Raw genomic sequence first — 24687 nt, 5'->3', positions numbered from 1 at the left:
AGGGAGTCTCCTGTTGTATCTTGAATGATTGCATCCACATACACCATTCTGCAAGCCGGAAACGGATGACTGAGCTGAATTTTTGCTTGCATTGTGCATTGAATCTAATGGAGCCAGTTTATTATATTGTACTTAACAGTTTCAAATGCTAATGAAGTTCAAATTTTTGTCTAGTCAAGCAAATAGCTCAAGTTACAAATTGGTGACCTTTCCAGTTCACCCTCCAAATGGAGGTCTCATGGTGAAATGCTGATTCCCCTAAATCTCTAGTTTAGAAAGAGAGTGTTTTGCTGAAGAAATGCTTGTGTTCGCGCAATTCTCATCGACCAGTGTTTAAAGGATTGTCGCAGAAAAGGCCAGAGTCCGTTTTCTACTATCACGTGTATTGGATAATATTGCCGTGAAACACAAAGCATTGACAGCATTTACCACCATAAAACGAACATCAAACATAGTGAGCAAAGGTAAGGGTCATAACACTGTAGTACTGACTTTTCTGCAGAAAAATTACAAACCTAAATCCTCAAAATCCTTCAATTCTTCCACAATTTTCAGTGAGTTATTTCGCTCGTGGAGCAGGCATTTCGACAGTAAGATGAACATCTCACGGTATAGAAATACTAGCGAGAGAGAGCAATTGAAGGGAAGTCTAGGAGCTTCAGAAAGAGTTTTTCTTTTTCAGTGGCCCATCCTCCTATCACGGTGATAAGACCGTTACATTCTAGTCTTGGGCCATGAACAATGATCCTCTCAACTTGTGCTCTTATAGGATTTGGAGGATCTAGTTTTGTAATTTCATAGTACGGCTTTTTTTTTTAAGGCTTTGCAAATGCTCGCCATCATATCCAGCTGAGGGATGGATAAGTGCTCATCTTCTAACCTCTGGAACTTTGCATCATTCGTGTGTGCAACGAGCTAATGAGGTCTGCGAGGGGTGTTCCATCGTTCTGTACTTTTGCAGTCTTGGTGAGATGCAGGAACTCGTTCTCAAAATCTGTCAGCTTCAACTTTCCACTTCTCAAACGTGTTGTCATTAGCTTGAGGTGTAGCGGCACCACTGCCAATGATGTCCTCCAGAGTAAGCACGATTGCAGCGCACACTCCCATCGTTTTAGTTGCTGCGGTCCAGCTTTTCAACATCGTTACTTAAAGTAGTAATATCTGCCGTGGTGTGACTCGGCGATACTTGTCCTCTTTCAACCAAGTTTGGTCCTTGACCAACCACCTTCACAGTCTTAAACCATGTATTAATGGCTTCTCCTCAATTTTTCCATTCAGACTCAATACCTCTTGCAGAGTACTTTGCAGTTTCCGATGGTAATATATGAGAAAGGGCAAACAAAGCAGATATCAAGAAGCTACAAGAGAGTGAGGGAAAGTGTAGCTTTAGAAAGAGGTGATGTGTGGCCAATCCTAACAGAATTCAGAAAGAAATATTAGAGGAAGGATTCAAAATGGAGCAGAGGCACAACAGTGGAAGAATTGAGGAGAAGAATTGGGAGAGGTGGGCTCTTCTACAGGAAACCACATCGAAATCTCAAGTGAATTCAAGCAAATTTCCATCTTGCATTTGATCTAACTGTCGCAACAGTATTCCTAACTACCAGTAGACAACCAACACCCTGACAGATCTTCCCTTCTGGAGCTCTTGTCAGTTCATCAGTCTGTGATGATGGAATTGTTTGGTCTTTTGAGGCTCTGCAATCAATCTGGATAGCGGCGGCAAATGGTTTCAGTGCTGAGCACAGAGAGAGGGAGAGAGGGAGATATGGAGACAGCAAGTGCTCAGCGTTTCTTGAGCTGACTTCATGTCCTTTCTTGAGAGATGGCTCCTTGAAAAGAACACGATCTATGATGTTTTCTTGCAAACGGTTTTGTAAATCTCTCTTGGCTGACCATCGATTCGTTTGTATTTTTTCAGCTTTGGCCATAAGGATCAAAATGGAGAAAAATAGACAATAAATGAGGCAAGATGAGAGAATGGCATCGAGTACATCTGCCACTGAACTTTCACAATCATCAACCTCTCTAGTTTACTATGCCATGGTCAACTCCCTATGATTTTGTACTCGATTAAGGGTTTTTCAAACAATCAGTAAGTTTCCTCGATTAGTTAGTTATCCAATGTGGTTTATAACTTCTCTACCTGGTAAGTAACTTTTCGCATATAATGTAAGTTAATCAAGCACACAAGCAGGTAATAATACAAAGATAATTTCATCACTAAAGTTAGGAACTATTTATACTTACAATAAATTCATCTATTTTAATCGGCCTCGATTTCTCAATTTAATTGACTAAGTCATTAGGTCATTGATGAATTTTCTAATCACACAATCTAACCTCAGCTGCTGATTGATTCCCATAAACGAACTCCGTGCCAAAACAACATTCATAAAAAAGATGAAAATGCCATATATTTTTACCTGTACAAATAAAAGAGGAAAAAGGCACAGCCTACTTTCCCAAAAAATTCCCAACGTATAAAAAGACAGAGCAAACGCCAATGACACTCCATCCTCTTCTTCTTCCTCGTATGGTGTCTTGTCTGTCCGTCCGACCGCCTCTGCAACCCCGCCATGCGCTCCAGCTGCTGAGCCGATGAGCGAGCGATCCGCCAAATCAAGAAAGCCCAAACCCACTTCCCCTCCATCCAATGCGATCCCGACCTCCTCGTCCTCCCCGAATCCCGCTCCGCAGCCATCCCTCCCGATCCCCATGGCCCGCAAATCCTCCCTCCTCAAGCAAGCCCTGATCTTGGTCCTCCTCCTCCTCGCCCTCTACGCCTTCTTCACTTCCTTCCTCAACCCAGATCCCAAAATCGATCCTTCCTTCCGAATTCAGCGTCCTTCCGGCGAAGACCATGGCGAATTTCCCGTAAAGGCGCCGCCTTTGCTCACCAAGGTGTTCATGTACGAGGTTCCGGAGAGGTTCACCTACGGCGTCATCCGGGAGCACTCGGCCGCGCGCGGTGGAGCCCACGTTGCCGACGTGTCGGCCCTCAAGTACCCCGGGCACCAGCACATGGCGGAGTGGTACCTCTTTGCGGATTTGAACCGGCCCGAGCTGGAGAGGGCCCAGGCCGGCTCGCCGGTCGCTCGGGTGACCGATCCCGAGGAGGCCGATCTCTTCTACGTGCCGGTGTTCTCGTCATTGAGCTTGATTGTGAATCAGGGCCGGCCTCCCGGGACGGATCCGACGTACAGCGACGAGGAGATGCAGGAGGAGCTGGTGAAGTGGTTGGAGGGTCAGGAGTATTGGAAGAGGAACAATGGGCGGGATCACATAATCATTGCTCAGGACCCGAATGCGCTGTACCGGGTCGTGGATCGCCTTAAGAATGCCATCCTCTTGGTGTCGGATTTCGGGCGGTTGAAGCCGGACCAGGCCTCACTGGTCAAAGATGTGATCTTGCCATATTCACATCGGATCAACACTTACAATGGTGATGTCGGGATCGAGAAACGCAAGACTTTGTTGTTCTTTATGGGAAACCGTTTCCGGAAAGAGGTAAATTTGAAGTTTTGCCAATGAGTTTCACAATTGAATGTGTTGTTTAGTCATTTTCGTGGAAATTAGGTTGTCCATTCACGAAGGAGAATCTGTTGGTGCTGATGTTGTTGTGTATGTTAGCAAAGCTAGCTAAGTACATGTTAAAGATTTGTTAGCAAATTAGATACAGGGAATTTTAGTTTTCAGTTAACTGTCAAAATGTTGGAGCTATTAGTTGAATGGTAAGTGTTAGTTTAGCTTCTGTTTCAGTGAGCATTGCAGTACTTAAATTAATTGGGTGCAATTCATTGTGGACATCTTGCCAAACCTTTTGTGGTGTGTGTGTTTGCAGTTTTAAACATCTGTGTCCATTTGCATCTCTCATGTTTGAATGCTGCAATGCCTTAAATCACTGTAAGGGAGCACCACTCTCCTCTTGACAAGAATTGATTGTCATAAAACACGAGCTATAGGCGGCTTTTCACATCTCTGGATTGTTTCAGTCTTTACTTAAGATTTCCGAACAAAAATTCATCTGCGTGAGGTTTTCTTCTGCCTTCCCTCATTATTGTTCCAATGACTAAAAATGGAATAAGAGTTGGTTTTTCTTACAGGACTTCCTTTATGTGAATATATAGATGAACACAAAGGCTGCCTTGATTTTATTTCGTAGATATTGATTGATCTGATGAATGTTTCTATTCTTAGGTTCATAAACAGGACATTTTGTGAGTTTAAGGTCAAGGCTCTTTCACCTTCACATCAAATTGGTAGATTTGTGGGATTTGCATGTTGAGGGATTCTTTTAGAGAGGCTTCTGAGTCCTTTAGATCAATTGTTTCTTCTCAAAACCATTCTGTTCGACCTTATCTCTTGTTATAGTTTACCCTCCTCACAAGGATCGTTGTTCACGACTGGTTCATAGTTTCTTAATAGTCCTGGATGCCCTCTAAGAGAAACTTGATGAGAGTTTGAGAGTGCACAACTGCTGTTTCAGATTTCAAAAGAGGTGCTTCAGCTTCCCTGGCAAGCATCTTAGATCACCTCAAAATACAAGCACCCTATGGCAGCCTTTGAAAAGCTACCATGACTTGCTTTTGGAGCTTGATCTTGGAGACATATTTTGTTGCTCTACTACAATGAACAATACATAAACACGTGCTACCAAATTCATTTAGCATCCACGAAGTGTACTTAATTTGGTGGTTTTCATCTTATCACTCGGATATTGAGATTCATCCTGATGACAATCAATTTGAATCATTATAATGAACCCAACCTTTTCCCACTAACTGGGATCAGCTTTGTATGTTCTTTTAAATGTATGGACCCTTTGTTGATTTCTTTATGAATTTTAGGGAGGAAAAATTCGTGATTTGCTGTTTCAAATACTTGAAGATGAAGAGGATGTCGTAATGAAACATGGTGCACAATCTAGAGAGAGTTGACGCGCAGCATCACAGGGGATGCATACATCCAAGTTCTGTCTCAACCCTGCTGGCGATACCCCATCGGCCTGCCGTCTCTTTGATGCTATAGTTAGCTTGTGCATCCCAGTTATCGTCAGTGACAGTATCGAGTTGCCATTTGAAGATGTCATAGACTACCGGAAAATTGCAATATTTGTAGATACTGCCACTTCTCTGAAGCGAGGATTTTTGGTGAAACTTCTGAGAAAAGTACAGACAGAAAAGATTCTGGAATATCAGAAAGAGCTAAAAGAGGTAAGCTCCACTTGCACAATTTCATAAGTTTCATCATTCTTCTGTTGTAGCTATGCCTTAGCTTCCTTGACAAGGCTATATCGTGAATTAGTTATTTTAATCATTATTGAACAAAACAGAATATGCCTCATAGTCAGCAGTGACTTTTGGCATCACTTTTGTTGGATCTGGTTATGCTGTATCTATGTGCTTTGTTGCTAATGTCCCTCACTTCAATTTGCATTTAGAAAATTTAGTGGTGTAGAACATGTTCTATGTGCTCTGGTCACATTGATAATTGAATTTGTGATGGAGCATCAAATGCTTAAAGATGAGAAAAGTCAGATAACACTGATTTTCTCCCAATTTGTTTCATATTTATCCAGGTGAAGCGATTTTTCGAGTATGGTGATCCAAACGGAACAGTCAATGAAATTTGGCGGCAAATATCACAGAAGCTACCCCTTATTAAACTGATGATTAACCGTGACAAGAGGATTGTCAAGAGGGACATGAGTGAACCAGACTGTTCCTGTATCTGTTCGAACCAGACGGGGGTCATTTCCACTCTATGACACGAGCACTACTTGTACCTTGATCTCCGACCACTATTTGCAAACCTGCCTGCTTGGGTGCTGGCCAGTTGGTGTTGGAATTCGCTCGTGTTTGGATTCAGCAACTATACCGCGATCTGCAGGACACCCTGCAAGGCTGAGTTTAGAAATATCGAGGAGCTGTCACTGCATTTAATTTATCCTCATTTCTTGCTAGTACACCGTTTACAATTGACACCCTCCCCTTACATTACGCCCTTGGCAGAGGATTTTTCAGGGTTTGTTAGGCAGGGTAGCAGTTGTAGATCATTAGAGATTCTGGTACTTGTGGTGATGCAGAATAGGGAAATTAGATTAAAGATTGATTGCTGCCTGTATTTTCCACATATTGTACATTGTACAGAAGAAGATCTGACCGTATACCTTATTCTTTTTCTTATGTTGGAATGGTGAGTTGACTTCTTTGTAGGCTGCTCTTACATATACTAGTTAAGGTCCGCACGTCTGTGAAATATGCTGTATGGGAAAGCTCTCCATGTGCCTACAGACCTTGGCACATGTTTCCATGATAATTTGTCTAGTGCCCTTCAATTGTTTCGGAGTCTATTCTTTCATGCGTTTTAGGCAGTGACTAGGGTCTAATTTCTCCTTCCTTTGTTTGAAGATATGCTTCACCCATTCATTCAATAATGATTTGACTGGATTTAAACGGGGCTGGCAATGTTGGACATGATTCGTTAACACAAATTATAAAGGATTCAAATTTTTCGAGATGCATAAGCTTTATATGTTGACACGAATTGGTGGAAATTTACACAGTTTTTATCACAACTAAATTATTTGACGTGCAAAACAAAAATTGAGATGTTTTAGTCCGACACAACAAATTGACATGAATTATAGATATGATTTTAACGCGTTAAGAAGAATTACCAACCCTAGATCTAAACCCATAGAAAGGGTTTTGTCCACGTCCAGTTTTGCATATGCTCTCATCTCATTTCCCCTCCATCACACTTCCAATAATTCTTCGAATGGCACAATGAGCTGATGATTCATGTGGCCTTTTGTTAAGCTGATACAACTAAAGCCTAACACGAGCCCGCTAGTCATATCCATAGAAACGAATAGATGGTAGTACTGTCAATACTTTTGCAGCATGTATGAGCCACATGTTGCTCAGACAGACATAAACATAACGACATTCACATACGGATCTGGCAACAACTTTTATTATCAAAGGAAAACCTCGAAAGCATAGTTACATGATCAGTGAGCCAAAAAGAGCAGAACTATCGTGAATACATCTCAATAGGTCACAAAATGGTGATGATTAATATGGCTTGCTTCAACTTCAACCAGGAGGCCACTTCATTTGTCTACCACCCAGCACATGCAGGTGAAGATGATAAACGGATTGACCTGGAGAGAGAGAGAGAGAGAGAGAGAGAGAGAGGGTTTACATGCTTTCTTAAGCAACTTGAGGTTGTGCAGATAATCAACATAAGATGAAAACGTTCTATCCAGCAGAAAAAGGAATGACGAAAAACTTACAGGCACTTGGTCCACTGTTGATGACAACACGAAATCCATCAAGAATGCCTTCTTTTTCAGCCACAACTTTGGCAGCATAGAGAAGTTCACCCAGTATCTCAGAATGCTTTTCTTCAGCCTGTAGAGAAGCAATGGAAAACCAGAACTTCATAATCTCCCCAAGGAAAAAAAAGAAAAGAAAAGAAAAGCTAAGTAGGATGTATTTTGCAGCTATTAAGCAGGAGGTTGTACTATTGGAATATATTAAGTCGCCTTTTATATGCATAAATGGGTTATAGGAGGACAGAAAGGAAAAATAAAGCCTCTCAACATGAAATTTGATGATTCTTCGAGGAGAAAATCTAAAATCTTGGATGTTCTTGAAGTTGCCGTATGAGTGAGTAGACCAATCATTCACTTCATGAGAAAATCAGAAGGAATATGAGAGAGATTCTCATCGAGTCAAGCAACTTCATCAGCCATCAAACTTTAGGTTAGACTTATTTTAAACTCCCTACCCCATGCTACCTAGGAGTATTGAGAGTAATTAAGCCATGATTGAACTGGTCCTGTTTCTTTGTATTTTCACCTTCTATAAAATCTATACCAATAGAATCAATCTCAGCAGCAGGCTGCCTCATCTATCCTATCTTGAAAGATCACTAGGCCGACAGTGTGAAAAAACTAATGCAGATTAATAATATCTGTAAGAACCACTGATAAACAAATGATTACCATTCTTTACCAAAAAAAAAAAACAAATGATTACCATTCAGCACAATAATTGAAACATGCTGAGAGAATGTAGATATGCCTTTGATATGAATCATGATTCATCCCAAGAATAGCCCTCCCATCTCAAATGATATAAAGTGCCTTCTAGCATCTCCCTCTCCTTCTCTATTAAAACGCCTTGAGACAGAATCTACCTCATAACTCTCAGTGAAATCCTATGATGACAAGAGTCCCAAGCACATATGACTTCACTCAGCTGTTATTATGTTGTACACATAGGCTATGAAAATAGATGAGTTATTTATTAGAAAGGAAAGTGAATTGATGCAATTGCCAGACAACTTATGTTGGACACTGCAAGTCCATGTAAGATAAGTACACACACCTCTCAATGTGCACAGATAACATCAGAGATAGTCATTGGTAAACGACAAAACCCTAGCTAACCTTTCCGAGCTGCGTAAGGCCATCTCTGAGTTTTGGAATGACTAGAACATGAACCGGAGCCTGTGGAGTAATGTCTCGAAAAGCTAGGACCTTTTCATCCTCATACACAATGGTTGATGGTATCTCCTTAGCTATGATCTTGTCAAATCTGAAAAAGAAAGAGGCACACTCCAATCAGATTCCAAACTAATCACGAAAGAAATATCAGAAAAATCAAAATGAACCAGTTTGAACCAGTCAGAACAGAACACATCATACATGGTCGGAGCTCCTGTGTCGGCAACTGCAGCAGCTGCTTTAGCAGCGTCTTCTTCACTGCTTGTGGCTTTGACGCAAAAAGATCTATGAATACAAACAATTTGAGAGGAACATCAAGGGCATTTCCATCAGTAGCAAGAAGCAAATTTTCCAACACCCAGAAAAGCAAGAGAATACAATCCACAGCTTGAACAAAGACAGGATTTCCACAAGATAAATCCTATTGACCGCATTGGGAAAAATCGCCTCGCCAACTGAAATGCTAAAGTAAATAACATACATTTCTTTAAGTCTCAGCTCAGTGAAGCTCTACAGACACAACAAGATCATCTTTTTTTTTTTTTTTTTTCCATTTATCAAGATTTCTTGGCAAACCCAGATCCAATTATCATCACAACGTGAAAACCAACCCAATCAAATGGGTTTCTAAGGACGATCATTCTTCAATCCCTGACTTTTCAATAAAGAAGCCATCTTTGCCGCTGACAGCAGAAATTTCGCAGCGCCCAATACAAGAACGACGAAAGCACCTGCGACGGGACTGAAAGTGAAGCGGAGGAGCGAACTTGGCAGAAGCGAGAGCTCGAGAGGAGCCTCTGGAAAACGCGAATGCCTTGACACCACCTGCTCCACAGCTCCTGAAACGCACAGATTGCAGAGAAACGATCGAATTCAGAAGCAGAGAACACTGAGCTCTCTCACCATTGCAATCAAGATTGAAGGGTAGAGAGAGAGAGAGAGAGAGAGAGTACCGAAGGAGAGCTGAGGAGTAGAGAGCGGCCATTGATGGATCCTGCGCAAGTCCGAGGAGGTGTTAAACTGTGGCATCTTCACTAGCAATGGCCGATATCGTCATCGATTTTACTTTTAGCCCCCTGAAGTTTTTTCTACTTCTTATTTTTCGCTTCCTAAAGACAATTTTGTATCACTTTAGTCCCTCAAATTTTCAACTAGGCTGAAAAGAGACTTCTTTTCTTACCCAATCCATCCCAAACCCATACGAAAGGAGGAGCGAAAGCTCGTGCTTGATCGAGCTTGATTTCTCGATACCCACCTAGCTTGAACTCAACTCGATAAAGGTCTCAATTAGCTTGATTTTGATCCGTCGTAACCTAATTCACACAACATGGAGGTGAGGCCAAACTAGAAATGCCAGTGATTATAAACAAACATGCATAACTACAATGAAGACAAACAAAATTTCAGCAACTCTACTAAAATTGCAAGTTCTTCGAACCGACCACAATAAAATGAAAATGGAACTAAAATCACCCATAAATAGCTTTTTACTCCCGAATGACAAATAGCTTAGCTCAACACATCAAACCCCAAGTGACGCACCAATATTGATATCCTTTCTTTCCGAGAGGCCAAGTTGTATTGTATCATTTTGTCTCATGGTCAAAATTGTTGTTTAGCGAAACAAAAAATATATATACATGTCATTCGCCAAAAACTCAGTAAAAAGCGTGCATACTCGAGGCCATTTCGAAGTTATCTTTATCGTATCAAGTAGAATTCAGGCTGTTTCGCTCGATAAATCATACTTCATTTCCAAATTGTGCTCTCCAACCATGTCGACAGTCGTCGCCCGGGACAAAGATCACCGTCCACAACATTCACGTGCGCCAGCACGACAGTCCCCGCAAGTCGCAAGTCCATGTTGCGCACGGGACAACAATCCTAGTCCTCTCGTCTTCCAAGATATTTAAGTACAAACACGAACAGCCTCCCTCATCATCATATTCAATTCAGAGCTGACCGGAACGAACGCAAAGGCTCGAGGACTCCGAGGATGGCGAGCTTCGTGCTGCACCTCCCGGCGGCGACGGCGGCGACGAGCAGATGGAGAAGCTTCTCCGTCTCCGCCACCGCCTCATCGAACGGTGAGTCCGCAACCGCCGCCCTCTTGCGTGCGAGTCTTGATTGATCGAGCCCGTGAGTTGGGTTTTGCTAAAGTTGCTTTTTTGACTTGTGGGTATGTCGGGATCTTGAAGGGGCTGTTCCGGGTCGGAGCCAAAGCGTCGGCCAAGGGAAAGGAGGGCCGGTGGTGGTGGAGCTGCCGCTGGACAAGATCAGGAGGCCGCTGATGCGGACGAGGGCGAACGATCCGGTCAAGGTGAAGGACCTCATGGACAGCATCCAAGAGATCGGGCTCCAAGTCCCTGTACGTAAAATGATCCCAGGCCCCACGTTTTCCGTTCTTTTGAGATGTCGTGTGTTCTTGCGGAGGATGTTTGCAGCATTAGGCTCTGCAGTGGACGGCAAAGATTGACCGGGGTGAAGACAGGATGGGAAATTTCATTGATCGAATGCATGTGTTGCGTATGATGTGGATGGAGTCGAGTTGGGGAGTTGATGCTTCTCTGTTTTGGCATGTGATTCTGAGCTAATCAAACCAGTACAGAAGCATTCTGCCTGAAGTAGAAGCTCTTATGCTTCTCTATATTGACATGGAGTTTTCATGTGTTTGTAGAAGAAAGTAGCTGCATTAGCAAGATTTTCGTGCCTTCGTTGACAATTTTGTGATGTTTCTGTTAAAAATTCTATTGCAGATTGATGTGCTCGAGGTCGATGGAGTTTACTACGGTGCGTAATTATTTCATCATCCTCGCACTTTGGCATATACATAAACAATATGGACTGTTCTTTCGGTATGGAAAAGATTATTTTGCTCTGTATGCATTTTCACAGGCTTCTCTGGCTGTCATCGCTACGAAGCTCATCAGCGCCTTGGCCTCCCTAAGATCCGCTGTAAAGTCCGGAAAGCGACGAAAGAAACGCTAAGGTTTATTCATGTCATCCTTCATGCTCAATCATTTGCTTCAACTGCATCTCCCTGTCACTCACAGAAGGACCTGTTCATATGTCGCCAGGCATCATCTTCGCTGAGTTCGTGACAGAGACGTTCTCTGCGTTGGAGAGATGAGTTCTCAGCTCAACGAGTGGCGCTGAAGTTATTGGATACGAGATATTGCACTTTATACTGATTGCTGCAAGTCCCCTTGGATGTTAATTAGCTTTTAGCTCTCTTGTATCACAAGCTTTTGAGTAATGAAGAAAGGGGTCTTGATAATGTTTATCTTCAGAAGTTCCCTTTCCTCCTAACTACAACATTACAATGCTTATACCATGATCGCTCCGCGGGGCCATTAATACTTGACACAACATGAGAACACAATTTGAGGAAACGTACAATTGATCCAGAAATCACATGACTGGAGACAGAGCTATGGGATTGGTGGGCATAACCAACACGACATGATGACACTGCATTCGTAGATAGCCTACTGTGTTCTGTACTTAATCAACTGAGTATGCACCTTAAAAGAAGGCAATGGACATGCCAATTCCGCTCCCAGGACCTCTCAGTACTAAATCAAACCTCAAATCCTCTCCTCAGCAAGAACACGCTGAAGATTTTTTTTATCAGAGATAGAATCTTTTCTTGGTCATTTCTCGAACCCAGTCAGTCATTTTATACTTTAAGTATTAAGTTAGTGACAAGCTTAATTCATATCAACAGTACTCATTTGCGGCATTATACGCTCTTAACTTTTCAAACAAGTCAAATCTCACTTTTTTTTTTTCCTCTCCTATTAGCGAGACTTTTGGCATGAAGTGAATGGACTCTACCTGCCTAGCCCGACTCAAAATCCAAATTATACCAATCAATCTCTCAGATAGATGCGTTAAAGAAACTCAAGCCAAAAGGCATTCGGATATAAATGTCAGGAAAGAAACGAAAAGACATCGGATGAAAAACAAGTCATTGCGGAATTTGACATCAGAACCCTTCACGGGTCAAGAATTTGCTCAATGCTTCGCATCCTCCTCTTCACAGAACTTGGAGTACTTGTCAGCATCCATCAGGTTGTTTAGTTGGCCTGCATCACTCATTTCAACCTTAATGATCCATCCTTGCTCATATGGGCTCGAGTTAACCTACAGATCAGTAAACTCGCATCAGTGAAGAGATCGAAACAGAATTACTAACGAGAAAGGTCAGAACTTCCATGGAGTGCAAACAGAAATCAAAAGGTAGACTCACAAGACATATACACAGAAATTAAATTAAGTTCAACCTTTATGTCCAATTAGCATTCCATCTTAAAAGAACGAGGGAGTTTTGAAACTCCAGAGTGTCATAAGTAGAGGAAGAGCATTAGGAGACTTACTAAGCCAGGAGAATTGCTGAGTTCTTCATTGACTTCAACAACTTTCCCTGTAACCGGGGAGTTTACATCACTGGTGGCCTTGACACTTTCAACTGCACCAAAACCTTCGCCTTGAGTCACAGGTGCCCCAACTTCTGGTAATTCGACAAACACGACATCACCCAAATGATCTTGAGCATGATCAGTGATGCCAACTGTAGCAGAATTGCCTTCAACTTTCACCCACTCATGGGAGTCATAATACTTCAGATCTTTCAGAACTGTGGTACAAGGAAAAGGCATGAGTGAAAGAATTAGGAAGCTAAGAACCACCAGAAGAATCCAGCAAAGATTGTCACTGTTGCCACAAGTTGATCAAAACATGAATTGCACTCTCTCACTTTTGACCTTAGATCTTTATTCGTGAAACTGTAAAACGAGCAGGAAAATAGGCAGCAAATTTGTTCTAAAAACTGATTCAAATTTGATCGAGCACTCTCAGCATACACATAAAGACCCTAAAAGTTCAGACCAAAAGCATTTGAACTGAACTTTGTCAAGGCAAGTGTGCACGTTAATAGTCCACCAAAAGACAAATAAAAATCTACTGCCAAGTCAGTAGTAGTATGAAAAGCCTGCACTCCATTGCAAAAACGACTGGCAAAGAAAGGGCATTTTTAGAGTAACAATAACAGAATAGCCTTCATAGTATGTCAATCACTTGAACTTAAATTACACAAAGCACTATGCCACTTCTAGAATGAATCAGTTTCTAGAACAACCTCATCATTTGAAAAAAAAAAAAAAAAAAAAAAAAACTACTTTACCTGAAACCACATCAAGTAGGCTACCAGGGGATCATCACCCTTATGATGATTCTGATCTAAACCGGTGTCATGACCCATTTCTTGACATCAATTAATGTGTTCACTCCCACTATCACCCTTTTTCAAATTTTATCGCCAATCAGTTGGATTGATTCTGCTATACATAATACCATTAACATCTTTTTATGCCAATTATTGTTTGATAACTACGCTCCATTGACAATTAAGCATTCCCTCCAGGATCAAGCATTGCCTATCACAATTAATGAGAGTGCTCCTCAATACATTTTTCTTGGAGAAAAGAGGATAAAATCAAAGCCCAATTAATAAACACCAAAAACGTTATTTCCAACATACTAAATCAAATGTCATTTGAAAGGAAACCACTTTTCCAATATCGAGATCTGCCAATGTTTCGCTTGTCCATACACCTTGCAAATAAGCATGATATGACTTTTATGAATCTCTTTTCAGGTAACTAAACAAAATTTAACCCAGAATCTAACAGGTCTCTGCAGCGAACAAACCCAACAGCAATACAGCAAATCAAATCAAGCATGACATGAAATCCTCCTCAAAATCGGTCCTTTTCCACAGAAAAAAACAAAGGCACCACCATCATTCTCGATACCATATAATAAAAAACAAGATCTTGACTGCCACGCACAACCAAAAACCACCACCCTCTTTTCGGATCTACGAATCAGCTCATGATCAGAAGAACACCATAACGACAGAGGATCAAAACAAGACAAACCCGTCCCCATCTTACCGGTGGCGAAGCCCCTGTGGGCAACAGAGACCCTGAGATAAGAAGCAGCCCTGGAAGCCCACAACAACCTCGACGCCATAATTACTCGCGAACCCAACAAAGGCTGCAGCTTTGCGGTGTGCACCGTCGCCAAAAGGACGCACCTTTACTAGTTTTTTAGTGCTTTCCAAGTGCAAGGATCCAGTGGGTGGCGACGAGGGTTGGTGGGTTTGTTCTCACTTTGTTAAATACCCCCCAACACCACGACAATTCAGGGCTTGTTGGGTGTAGAAAAGGAAAGGAAGAGAGAGGGTTCAAGAAAGGTGCGAGGAGGTGGCGGTGGTGGGTCAATTCGATGGGCTTGCTCGTGCTTGCGCAATTTGTCAGTGTTGGGGTTGGTGGAGAGATGGTGGTGGCTTGTGCTAGGCAGGTCACGTGGCTATTGGAGGCCACATCGGCCAACCTACGATCATTGTCGGAGCAAGTAGGCATTAAAGAAGGAATTGGTCCCATGTTTTTGACCTATATCATTCATAGCCATTGGTTACAATGGAAATTCTCATATTTCATCAATTTTTGATCCAAAGTGTGGAGGATAAGAACTCAATTTCCAAAGTTTTGCTAGAAGAGGAAACAAGAACATTGGTTTGGCCAATTCTTACCTTTCACCCAAAAAAAAAAACATTGGTTTGGCCTTCCATTTTGGATTGACTAGGATATTGTGTCTTTTAAATTAGTCGAATCACGTAATTGCATATCCGTTCTATCTAGTATTCCATTTTTCTGAGGAATTGAGCAATAAGTGTACTCATTTTATTTAATGTTTGATGTATGAGGTAAGGATTGCGTTCGAGATCAATCGAGGAGGACGGAGGAAAACTTAAGGACCACCTACCAACCATAGCTCGGCTCAAAAACTTAATATGCAATACAAAATCCAAGTTAAGGCATAGAGGATTAGGATTTGGATTGGCCCTCCAATGTTTAAGCTAGTGATTGGAAGATACAAAGAATACAAAGAATTCTAATATGGATTATAGAAAATCCAAGCCCTTACATGAACTAGCCCTTTATTTGACATAGGTGTATTTTGTTAATGTATTGTCAGATCATGATCACAGATGGTGACTTTGGGTGACAATTAGCAATACATGGATAAATGGCCATTATTAAGGACAATTGGCACCATATTGCTCTACAATGGCCTTATGATCTATAATTGCAAAATTATATATCCATGTATACATGGCTTTTTAATTAGCAGTGACAGTGTTATGGCTGCTAATTAGATAATGATGAAGTGGTTTCACTACTTAATATCTATTACATAGAAGGTAATCTCATCATTAGTTTAAAATTCAATCTTTTCTTCAAAAAAATTCATCAGAGTTCATGCCAATTTACTTAAGGTGAATGTCAAGTATGTGCTGTAGTCAATGAGCAAAGATGGAAATTGAATAAGAATAAAATCTCCCAAATCTAAAACATGCCATCTCTCGTCCACAGAAAGTAAAAATCAAAACCTTTAGATTTTCATTCTATAAATATATGTCAATGTTTAGTTAATTGTTATTTATTGAAAAAATGGAGTGTGCCTTTTTTTTTTCTTTCGAGTTTCAAATAGATGAAAATAGTAAAAGCTAGCACAATTACTTCCCGTGGAAAATACGATCAATTCACAAGTAATGACAAGATACTTGTATTTTATATGAAAGATGAAAATCGGAAAATGAACTCAAATTATATTTCTTATGTGCCTATTAAGTATTCATTTTATACTATATTCCCTAATATCCTACCTTATATGTATTGTCAATCCTAGTCCATTATCTCACTTTTTGTAACCTTTCAAAGAAATTATGATATTTATTGACATTATTTACCAAACTCATATGACAATATGTACATTTAGATTAATCTTCCATTATTAAAAAAAAAAAGTCAGTAAAAATGCGGATGAAGCCAATATTGGTCGAATATATTAATGGAAAATTTATTGCCAGAAATTAAAGTTTAAAAAGGGTACAATTATAATTAACTGCCATGAAGAAAATAATATTACATGTTATATATATTGGACTATATATTGTCAAAAATTTTGAAGTAATATACACTTTACAGGAACCTCCTCCTATGATCTCCTAGACCGGACCGGGCAGCTCTGGAATTTTCGGTTCACCAACTCCCAGTCGCAGCTCCGCCGCCGGCCGCCGCGAGCAGCGCACCCCCTCGCTCGCCGGCGATTCAACTCCGGCGACTGCTCCCGAACCGGCACCTTCGTTGCTTTTCGCGTAAATCACTTTACCCAATGCCTCTTTATAGTTTCGCAATTTCTCATTCTTTCTCTGCTGAATTCGACGTGATTTCGATTGTGAAGGCTCGTTGTTATCTTTCCTCGTCGGCTTTCTCTTTACCCATTTCCTCGTACCCTTCGGTTTCGTGGGTGGCTGTGCTGTAGATGTAGATGCTGTTATAAATTTGCTGTCCGACAAGTGTTCGACGAAAGTCCTATAAGAAAATTCTTACTTGAATTCTTGGCTCATTGTTGAAGGAGTAACCTTTATTGCTTTCTTTAGAAAGGTTGTAGCTTTCATCACTGAAATGACCACTTGAGCGTGCCCAGTTGCATGGCCATGTCGTTCACATCGAGTGATTAGTAACTGAGAGTCTGTTGGTGTTTCGATGGGAGCGAAGAAAATTAATAATGGCAAGAACTCGTTGCCTCACTCGCAAGCATCGAGTATTCATATTTCTCTTTGTTTGTTGGTCAGTGCTGATAAATGGCGAAAGGTCTAATATGGGCTACGGCTGAGGATCTTGCAAGGAACAGGGGACGGGTTTCTCTCTTTATCGCCAAATCTTGCGGAGTCTGAATTCGCCAAACTTGCCTCTTACTTTAGCTGCTAGGCTATCTAAGAAGGCCGAGGCTAAAGCCATCTTCATGCTGGCTGCCGAAGAGAGATCCCTCCACAACATCGAAGACCTCATGGATATTGGGGAGTATTCTCTCTCCCTGTTGCGAAAAGGCGAAATCCCCAAGTACATACAATAGGTGAGCTACTTATCCAGCTGCTATGATTCAATGCTCTTTCTTATCCTTGTCTTTTTTCTTGATTGATGCATTTAAGTCTTTCTTATGGGATGCACGTTGTGGTCATCTTAAATTTTGCTCTTGCCCATCTAAATCAGCATGATGATGGTAATTCATAGTGAGTGAAATTGCTTGCATGGGCATAAATGGGTGACTTCATATGTTCAATGAAGTGATTAATTATGGGTATTCCTAGAAAGCACTGCTTGAGGAAATGTTTCCAGTGGTCGTTTGATGATTACAGACTGGTTCTATAGGAGGGAGGGGCATTCAAAATGTTTAGGGGCAGAGAGATGAAGGAGTTCTGCCTTCCTGAGAATTTCTTACAATTTAATCAGATGAGATAATAGGAGATAGCAAAGGAAAATATCATTGTAGGCTGATGCAAGGGGAGCTTTAACCTTTCTCAGAGCATTCCAACATCTCTTCGAAAACTATGGTAAACAAGATATGCTTGATTATTATTAGTTTGATTTTTTTTGGAAGAAAATCTTTTGTCCAATTTTTAAATTCCTTGATGCAGTTTCAAGTGATTTCTGATGCTTTGATAGATAAGGTCTGGGTTTCAAACTGCTTTGATTGCTTTAACCATGCATCTTGTGTTAGTTTATACTACTAGAATTTCACATAGATCATCATCTCCATAAGCAGTCAATAGGGTTAAAGCTGTGAATAGAACTGAAAGTAGATAAAACAAAAGGATATGCAATGCCATTTTGGGGTCTCTGATTTAAGTTCATTTAGCTATCTTTTGCTTGTCCAAACACGTTTCTCTAATATCTTTCTCCTTTCTGGCAGAAGACATGCTGCAAGTAAATGCGACAAGTATCGAATGCCCGTGACGCAACTTTGTCAAGTTGTTGTATCTGGGTGGTTAGAGGGCAATTTAGATAAAAGAGAAGTTGGTTCTGCTTTCTTGAAACAGATGGAGTAGGATGGTCATATTGACGTCTTGTTACTTACTTCTAAACATTATGATTGGCACGAAAAGAAGATTCTTCACGATCAGGTTCCTGATGCAGCTTGCATACAGTAGCTATCCTTCTTTTTCTGAGTCTTTGTTCGGTTCATCTGTACATAGGAAATCAAGGAATTTTGTTTTCTTTAACATTCGGTTGGCGTTAAAGATGATCACTTGAGACTCAAGACTCTGTGGATCAGCAAACAACACGTTCCATTTGAGCGATGGCTATATGATGAAACCAGTTGCGGTCAAGAAAATGATGGAGCAGGCGTAATTGTTCGAAATGCTGATAGGGCCGACATAAAACAAAACCACAACTGTAAACGAATCGGGGTTCACTGAACTTTCTTCTGTCAACAATTTTATCGGCGTAAATCTCTCTTGCCATCTGCCATATTAATAGATGAAGAAATATAGATGGTTGCGTAAACAACAATATTTTGGCTGCAGCTAGGAGGAAAGATTCGACATTTTCCAACTTAAGTGTCTAGGGTTTTATAAGATTACTTCCGTCTTCCGTCTTATTTTTGGTACTTTAGACGCAGCTGCTTATATGGACGAAAAAATCTCAGTGTTTGTGCGGATGAAATTTGATTTTGATGATGGATTGAATAGCAAAAAGGCGAATCTAAATCTGAGCAAAGTCACAAAACCTACTTGTTTTTATGAATATGACCGCCACAACTTGTGTAAACTGTATTTTACCAAAAAAAAAAAAAAAAACTTGTGTAAACTGTAAACTCCAAGATCAGCAGATGCTAGCGAAATGAAAAGGACCCAAAAAAGATTCAGAAAATACTTGACATAGCATCCAGCAAGTATCAAAGAAGTCACCGCAAGAGAATGGGAAAGGGTATTGCAGCAGTACTTGATTTTTATGGCCAAACAGCAGCCCTTGATTCCTACTATATTTATTCTGTAACTAAGTATTAGTGTCAGTATCTATTGATAACAAGGCAGCATAATCCATCCAATACCGCCGTCTTCTTCTCCTCTCCAACTCATCAAACCCTAGTAGCCGCTGCACGGTGGTGGTGTGGCTGCATACTGCTGGTCAACAACCTCTATGAGCTTGCTCGCAATCGCGCTAGCATACACTGTTGAACCTTCACAGATCTGAAAATTGAACATAAGAAGAAGATGAATATTTTCCTTATACCGGCTAAACTTGGAGGAGATCCATGAAAAGTTAACTTTTTCTTGTCAAATTAAAGGAAAAAAGTAGTTTTGAGAATTGGTTCAGACAAAATGAAAGCCCCACGACCTTGGTATTGAGCAGGAAGCTGTAGTGTTCACCAATGTGGCCACCAGCAACATGGTGGAGATCCAACTGGAGCTCATCAAGAACCCTAGACACATGCAGCAAGCAATTGATCTTCTTCCGCTGCACGAGCTTGATCGTGACCTCGTCTTCAATTATGCGGACATCGACCTCAGTGACCTTCGACTTCCTCTGGAGCCAAGAGCTCCTCAGAGTCCTGTTGAAGGACTGATCCACCGGGTTGCCCGGGTTCGGGGTTATGGAGATCTCCCCATCAAAGCCCTCCTCCTCGACCTTCTGCCTCTTGCTTCTCTCTATCCCCCATCTTTTCTTCTCCGCAAGCAGTTTCAGCTCGTTGACGGTTCTCAAGAGCTCCTTGATGTAGTCAATGGCATCTCCCACTATGGATGCCCTATCACCCTTCGTACACAAACACAAGCAATTGCACAACACAGTAAATTTGCCAAAAAGCCGGCATATACAATCTTGCATCGGGAAAAGAAAAGAAAAAAACTAAACTTCCATAAGCACTGTCATGGTATAGAATCCAAATAACCATGATCGATACTCTACACGGGATATACGACGCATTAAGTTGGACATGTAACTAAACAGTGCGTAACGAGTACTAAAAATATCTCATTTAAAGCAGGGAGAAAATGATTCTGGGTACAATATGAAAGCCATAAAAGGTAACAAGTACATATGCTGGTGGCCCTGGTATGGAAATGGACTGAAGATGATAGGGGTAAAAAACTGGAAGAGGAAAAGAGCATGGCAAGATAGGGCCAAAACCATCTTCTCCAGCAACAGTCCAAAATCAAGAAAGAAGTTTTGTCATTCCCTTCTCTCCCTTCTTTAGGAAGATTTCAGTGTTGGGATCCGCCCATAGAACAGGAAACTGGAGCTAGCGAGAGCTCCATTCCAGTTCTTCCATGATCAGCCATCACTTTCCCCATTTCGACCCACATGTTGAACTCCCAAGTTTCACCCCATTTTCAGGCATAGAATATAAGAGTGACGGTGGCGTGACAACCCGAATTCGATCCAGCATCTATAAATGGCTATCAATCAAAGAAGCAAAGCGCGAATGTGTGTGTACAGTACCTTGGTAGGGCTGGGGATCAACTTCTTCAAGGCGTCGTACTTGACATTGATCTGGGACCTCCTGTCCCTCTCGGTGGTGTAAGGCTTGGTCACCTTCCCTCTCCTCCTCTTCCCCATCTTCACCTTGACACGGCAGCCCTCCATGTCCGCCATCATGTCGCTCCCGAACTTGAAAACCCCATTATCGTTCTCCACAAACTGATGGCCTCCATCCTCCTCGCAGTACATCATCGTCATCCCCATATTGTTTCCCTCGTCCCCTTCGGTTTCCCCTCTCTCGATGTTATTGCCACCGCCAAGCAACGACGACGAGCCGGCGAGTGGCAAGCCGTTGTACCCACAGGCTCCACCGTTCGGCAGAGACTGGAACAGCTCTCTCATGAACGGGGGCTGCGGCTGCAAATTGCTCAGGTGGACGAGCGGGTCGAAGAGGACGGGCGGCGCGGGGGAGTTAGGGTTTGCAAACGACAGAGACGAGCTGGGGAGCAATGAGGACGAGGAGCATCGCGCCAGGCGGAAGAGATTGAGGAGGTCCGGCGGCAGCCCGGCCGGAGCGAAGACGTCGGAAGGGCCGTCGCCGCCGAAGTTCTGCAGGGCCTGGCTCTGCAGAAACTGCAAGGAATCGGCGACCTGCTGGCCCATCATGTCGTGGCTCAAGCCCTCCGTCCCCGGAGCAGCAGCGTAGTTCCAATCCGAAGAACACTGGCCACCACCGTAAGGCGGCGGCGGCGGCGGCGGCGGCAGGACCACCTGATTCACATCGCCATAATCCTCGTCCCCCGGCCCGACCCGGTGGAACCCTTCTTCCATCGCGACGCGGGAGACGTCCCGGCGATCCCCGCCGCCGCCGCAGCCGCCGTCCTCGGCCGCGAACCCCATTAGCCCCTGCTGCTGATAATGGCAATGGAGATCGCCGACGCCGTTATCCCGCTGATGATGGGGACCCGTTTCCGGAAAGGCCACGGCGAAGCACTCGGCCGTCTCCTCCATGGTTTCCCCAGGTGGGTATTCGCCGGCTGCCATGAACAGAAGCAAGAACAGCACGTCAATGAACTAGACCTGACCTCGCAACATGAATAGCTCAACCCAAAGAAGAAGAAGAACAAGAATAAGACTGGAAAGTGATGTTCGCGTTCTGTCAAGCTACGTCGCCATGGCTAGGAAAAGCTTACCGCGATCTTCTTTATCAGCTTTTAGAGAGAGAGAGAGAGAGAGAGAGAGAGGAGGGGAGTTGCAGTGGGAGGTTAGGAGGGACAAAAGCTGCAAGAGGAAGATATGTGTGTAAGAAAAAAGAAATGATAAAGAAAGGCAGAGAGAGTCAGAGTGAACAAAAAGAAAATGGAAATTCATTTTATCGTTAATATTTTCTCATATATTAAGGTCGATATTTAAAATGATTATGTGGAAAATCACCACGTATTTTTTATTGGGTTTTATTGAATATCGGTTTAATATCTTTATAAGCTCACATCTCTTTATTTTCCGATTTAGTTAGGCTGATTTCGACGTATTTAAGATTATTCTTGTTATTTTTCGTTTTTGCTTTCTTTTTTTGGGTCCTCGAAAAGAAGATACTTTTTTGCCTTTTTTTTTTTTCCCTTGATAAGTTTGCAAATTGGCAGAGGATGTTGGTTGTTACTGAGATTCCCATCATCTGGGCCCCACTCATATTTTCCATATTTGGATCGTAAACCTCCCCCCCTCCTTCCCCCCTTTTTATTTTTCTCCTTCAACAGAATCATTGAGGGGGAAAAGTAAGGAAACTTTTCTAATAATGTATAAAGATTGGTATACGCAATCACATATATATCAGTCGAATAATTATTTAGTAATAATTTCTGTTGTGAGGATTAAGTCATTATATGATTTATAAGATTTTGTATAGAAATTTTGTGAACTCGAATACTTGGCATTGCTCATCATGTGTTTAGAGTCGAAGATATAGTTACCTCCTTAAAAGGTTTAAGCAATTAGTGATGATTTGTAATTAAGCCTCAATAGTTCAACCGACATCGTGTTTAAGCTTGTGGAATTGCAACAAAACCCATTCTTTCACCCCTCTAAGTTCTCCTTCTTGAAAGAACCATTTCATTTCATTGGATAGAATCGATCGCATGGGTTACATTTGCCAACTTCTTCTGGTCACTCGACTAGTCTTTTGAAGTTGTCATCATGAGCTAGCTCTATATGCTCATCTTTATTTTCTGGCACCGTCTCCCTCTGCCTACTCAGATTTCATCTTAAATGCGAAGCACGTTTGTTGTGCCTCAACCAGCACACATAACTTGTAGTATTCACCAAGAGATACAAACAACACTTCTTCTCGACTCATCACCTTAGAAAAAGAAGGCCCTTGATCGGTAGGCGAAGAATCCCCAACTCGAGCGGCCGGCGTCGACACGTAAACTTTAATTTTCCCAAATCTAGTAAAATCTTCCCATCTTTTAGCACGACATAAGTACTACACTCTTGTACTCATGTTTATCATGAATTCTAGCATGAGAAAGCTGATCGATTTAGTTATATAAGGAATGGAAATAGTTCTCAAAACCCAAATGGATTTCCAGAAGTATAGAATAAATTTTTCAAAAAATGATAGAATTGGGAAAGTGGCAAAATGTGTAAATATGGGGAGGAGCTTTGGTGAAGTCATGCGAATTGGGGTGGTTCTCCAAGAACGGTAGTTTAGGTCGGAGATGCGAATTCCCTTTTTTAACCTTTACTTTTATTTATTTATTTATTTATTATTCCTGAGTAGTTAAAGAAGACGACCTCCTCTTCCTCTGTCAATCGGTGGGCCCCACTTCACCACCGATATTCTCCCATGCAAATTGCCCGGAACCTCATGCAAACCGTACACCACCCCCGCACTTTCAATTTCACATTATCATGGTACATAAAACTGGAAAGGTTAAAAAAAAAAAAAAAAAAATTTGACAATGCTGGAATTTTCGTTTTTTTTTTTTTTTTGGAAATTCACACCTATGGAATTTGGTTTTTTGGGATGTTATTATACTTTTGTGGGATTTTAATTTCTAATTTAATTTCATTTTCTAATGATAGATAGTTCGATGCGATGATAATTTAAAAAGTCGAGAATTAGTTTTTTTTTTTTGAATGTTAGTTCGTGGGAAGAGATTTACTAATGTAAGGGGTCACGCAAAGTGGGTTGCCATCCAACTCCATCGTAGCAAGGCCCTAGAATGATTTAATGAGCGGTTACAGATTATTTAATATGGTGAATTTTGCAAAGCCCTCGCGACATAATTGGCCAAATTTGGTATTTTATATTGAAATCTTTATTTGATAGTCGATCTTTCTTTCCATTGAATTATGAAATTAGAAGTTCACTTTCGCCAATTTTGAGCTACAAGTTACTTAATATGAAGGCAATTATTGTTTATTCGGAATAAGAATAATTCACAAACAGCCTAATAGAAAGGAAGAAAGAGAACTTACTGGGGGCTTACCCGAGTGGCCACTATTTTTACATGGAAATGGGACGGATAGAGGGGTTTATGGGTTTATGGAGTTTCCTAGGTAAGTCCACTAGGGGCCACCAAACTCCTCACAGAGGAGATCCAAAGTTTAGTAATACACCTGATTGATTAAAAAAATAAAAAGGAAGAAAGGGATCAAGTGAGGTTTAAGGTTCAAATCCCGGGAAAAGCATATGGAGTCACGGGCTACAAGGTTACCAATAAGATAGATAAGTAACTCCTAAAAAAAAAAAAAAAAAAGTAAGAATTGAGTTATACTATAGACTTTGCCATTCCGAATATATAAACCTTTGGTTTGCATAATATA

The 24687-nt window shown here is 41.5% G+C and overlaps 6 protein-coding genes across 7 annotated transcripts; 3 read left to right on the top strand and 3 right to left on the bottom strand.

The window, feature by feature from the left end:
• Positions 1-2478: 2478 nt before the first annotated feature.
• On the top strand, positions 2479-6217 carry LOC104445795 (probable arabinosyltransferase ARAD1). The gene is given in 3 exon segments (XM_010059724.3): positions 2479-3510; positions 4851-5216; positions 5582-6217. Coding segments are annotated over 3 exon segments (1464 nt in total). The 5' UTR covers positions 2479-2601; the 3' UTR covers positions 5771-6217.
• Positions 6218-6869: 652 nt separating this feature from the next.
• On the bottom strand, positions 6870-9564 carry LOC104445794 (14 kDa zinc-binding protein). The gene is made up of 6 exons (XM_018875081.2): positions 9475-9564; positions 9253-9360; positions 8723-8806; positions 8465-8612; positions 7304-7421; positions 6870-7171 (listed from the first exon to the last, which is right to left on the bottom strand). Exons 1-6 carry the CDS (start codon positions 9504-9506, stop codon positions 7104-7106), a joined length of 558 nt encoding a protein of 185 aa, XP_018730626.2. The 5' UTR covers positions 9507-9564; the 3' UTR covers positions 6870-7103.
• An 878-nt stretch (positions 9565-10442) lies between these two features.
• LOC104445793 (sulfiredoxin, chloroplastic/mitochondrial) lies at positions 10443-11804 on the top strand. Its single transcript, XM_010059720.3, has 5 exons — positions 10443-10608; positions 10720-10889; positions 11278-11311; positions 11417-11510; positions 11599-11804. The coding sequence occupies exons 1-5, from the start codon at positions 10518-10520 to the stop codon at positions 11612-11614; spliced, it is 405 nt and encodes a 134-aa protein (XP_010058022.2). The 5' UTR covers positions 10443-10517; the 3' UTR covers positions 11615-11804.
• A 580-nt stretch (positions 11805-12384) lies between these two features.
• LOC104445792 (glycine cleavage system H protein 2, mitochondrial) lies at positions 12385-14739 on the bottom strand. Its single transcript, XM_010059719.3, has 3 exons — positions 14479-14739; positions 12901-13160; positions 12385-12667 (listed from the first exon to the last, which is right to left on the bottom strand). Exons 1-3 carry the CDS (start codon positions 14555-14557, stop codon positions 12539-12541), a joined length of 468 nt encoding a protein of 155 aa, XP_010058021.2. The 5' UTR covers positions 14558-14739; the 3' UTR covers positions 12385-12538.
• A 2495-nt stretch (positions 14740-17234) lies between these two features.
• Positions 17235-18658, top strand: LOC104445791. The gene is given in 3 exon segments (XM_039312420.1): positions 17235-17295; positions 17298-17509; positions 18350-18658. Coding segments are annotated over 2 exon segments (270 nt in total). The 5' UTR covers positions 17235-17237; the 3' UTR covers positions 18350-18658.
• Positions 18659-19297: 639 nt separating this feature from the next.
• On the bottom strand, positions 19298-22136 carry LOC104445790 (transcription factor bHLH91). 2 transcript variants are annotated; one of them, XM_039314121.1, is made up of 4 exons: positions 22053-22136; positions 20881-21896; positions 19777-20193; positions 19298-19628 (listed from the first exon to the last, which is right to left on the bottom strand). In XM_039314121.1, exons 2-4 carry the CDS (start codon positions 21868-21870, stop codon positions 19524-19526), a joined length of 1512 nt encoding a protein of 503 aa, XP_039170055.1. In that variant the 5' UTR covers positions 21871-21896; positions 22053-22136; the 3' UTR covers positions 19298-19523. The 2 variants fall into 2 exon arrangements, with proteins under 2 accessions (XP_039170055.1, XP_010058017.3); XM_010059715.3 differs by lacking the exon at positions 22053-22136 and having other exon boundaries at positions 20881-21937.
• Positions 22137-24687: the final 2551 nt, after the last annotated feature.

The sequence above is a fragment of the Eucalyptus grandis genome, chromosome 5 (assembly GCF_016545825.1).
Source record: "Eucalyptus grandis isolate ANBG69807.140 chromosome 5, ASM1654582v1, whole genome shotgun sequence".
NCBI lineage: Eukaryota > Viridiplantae > Streptophyta > Magnoliopsida > Myrtales > Myrtaceae > Eucalyptus > Eucalyptus grandis.
This window is presented reverse-complemented; position numbering and strand designations above follow the sequence as displayed.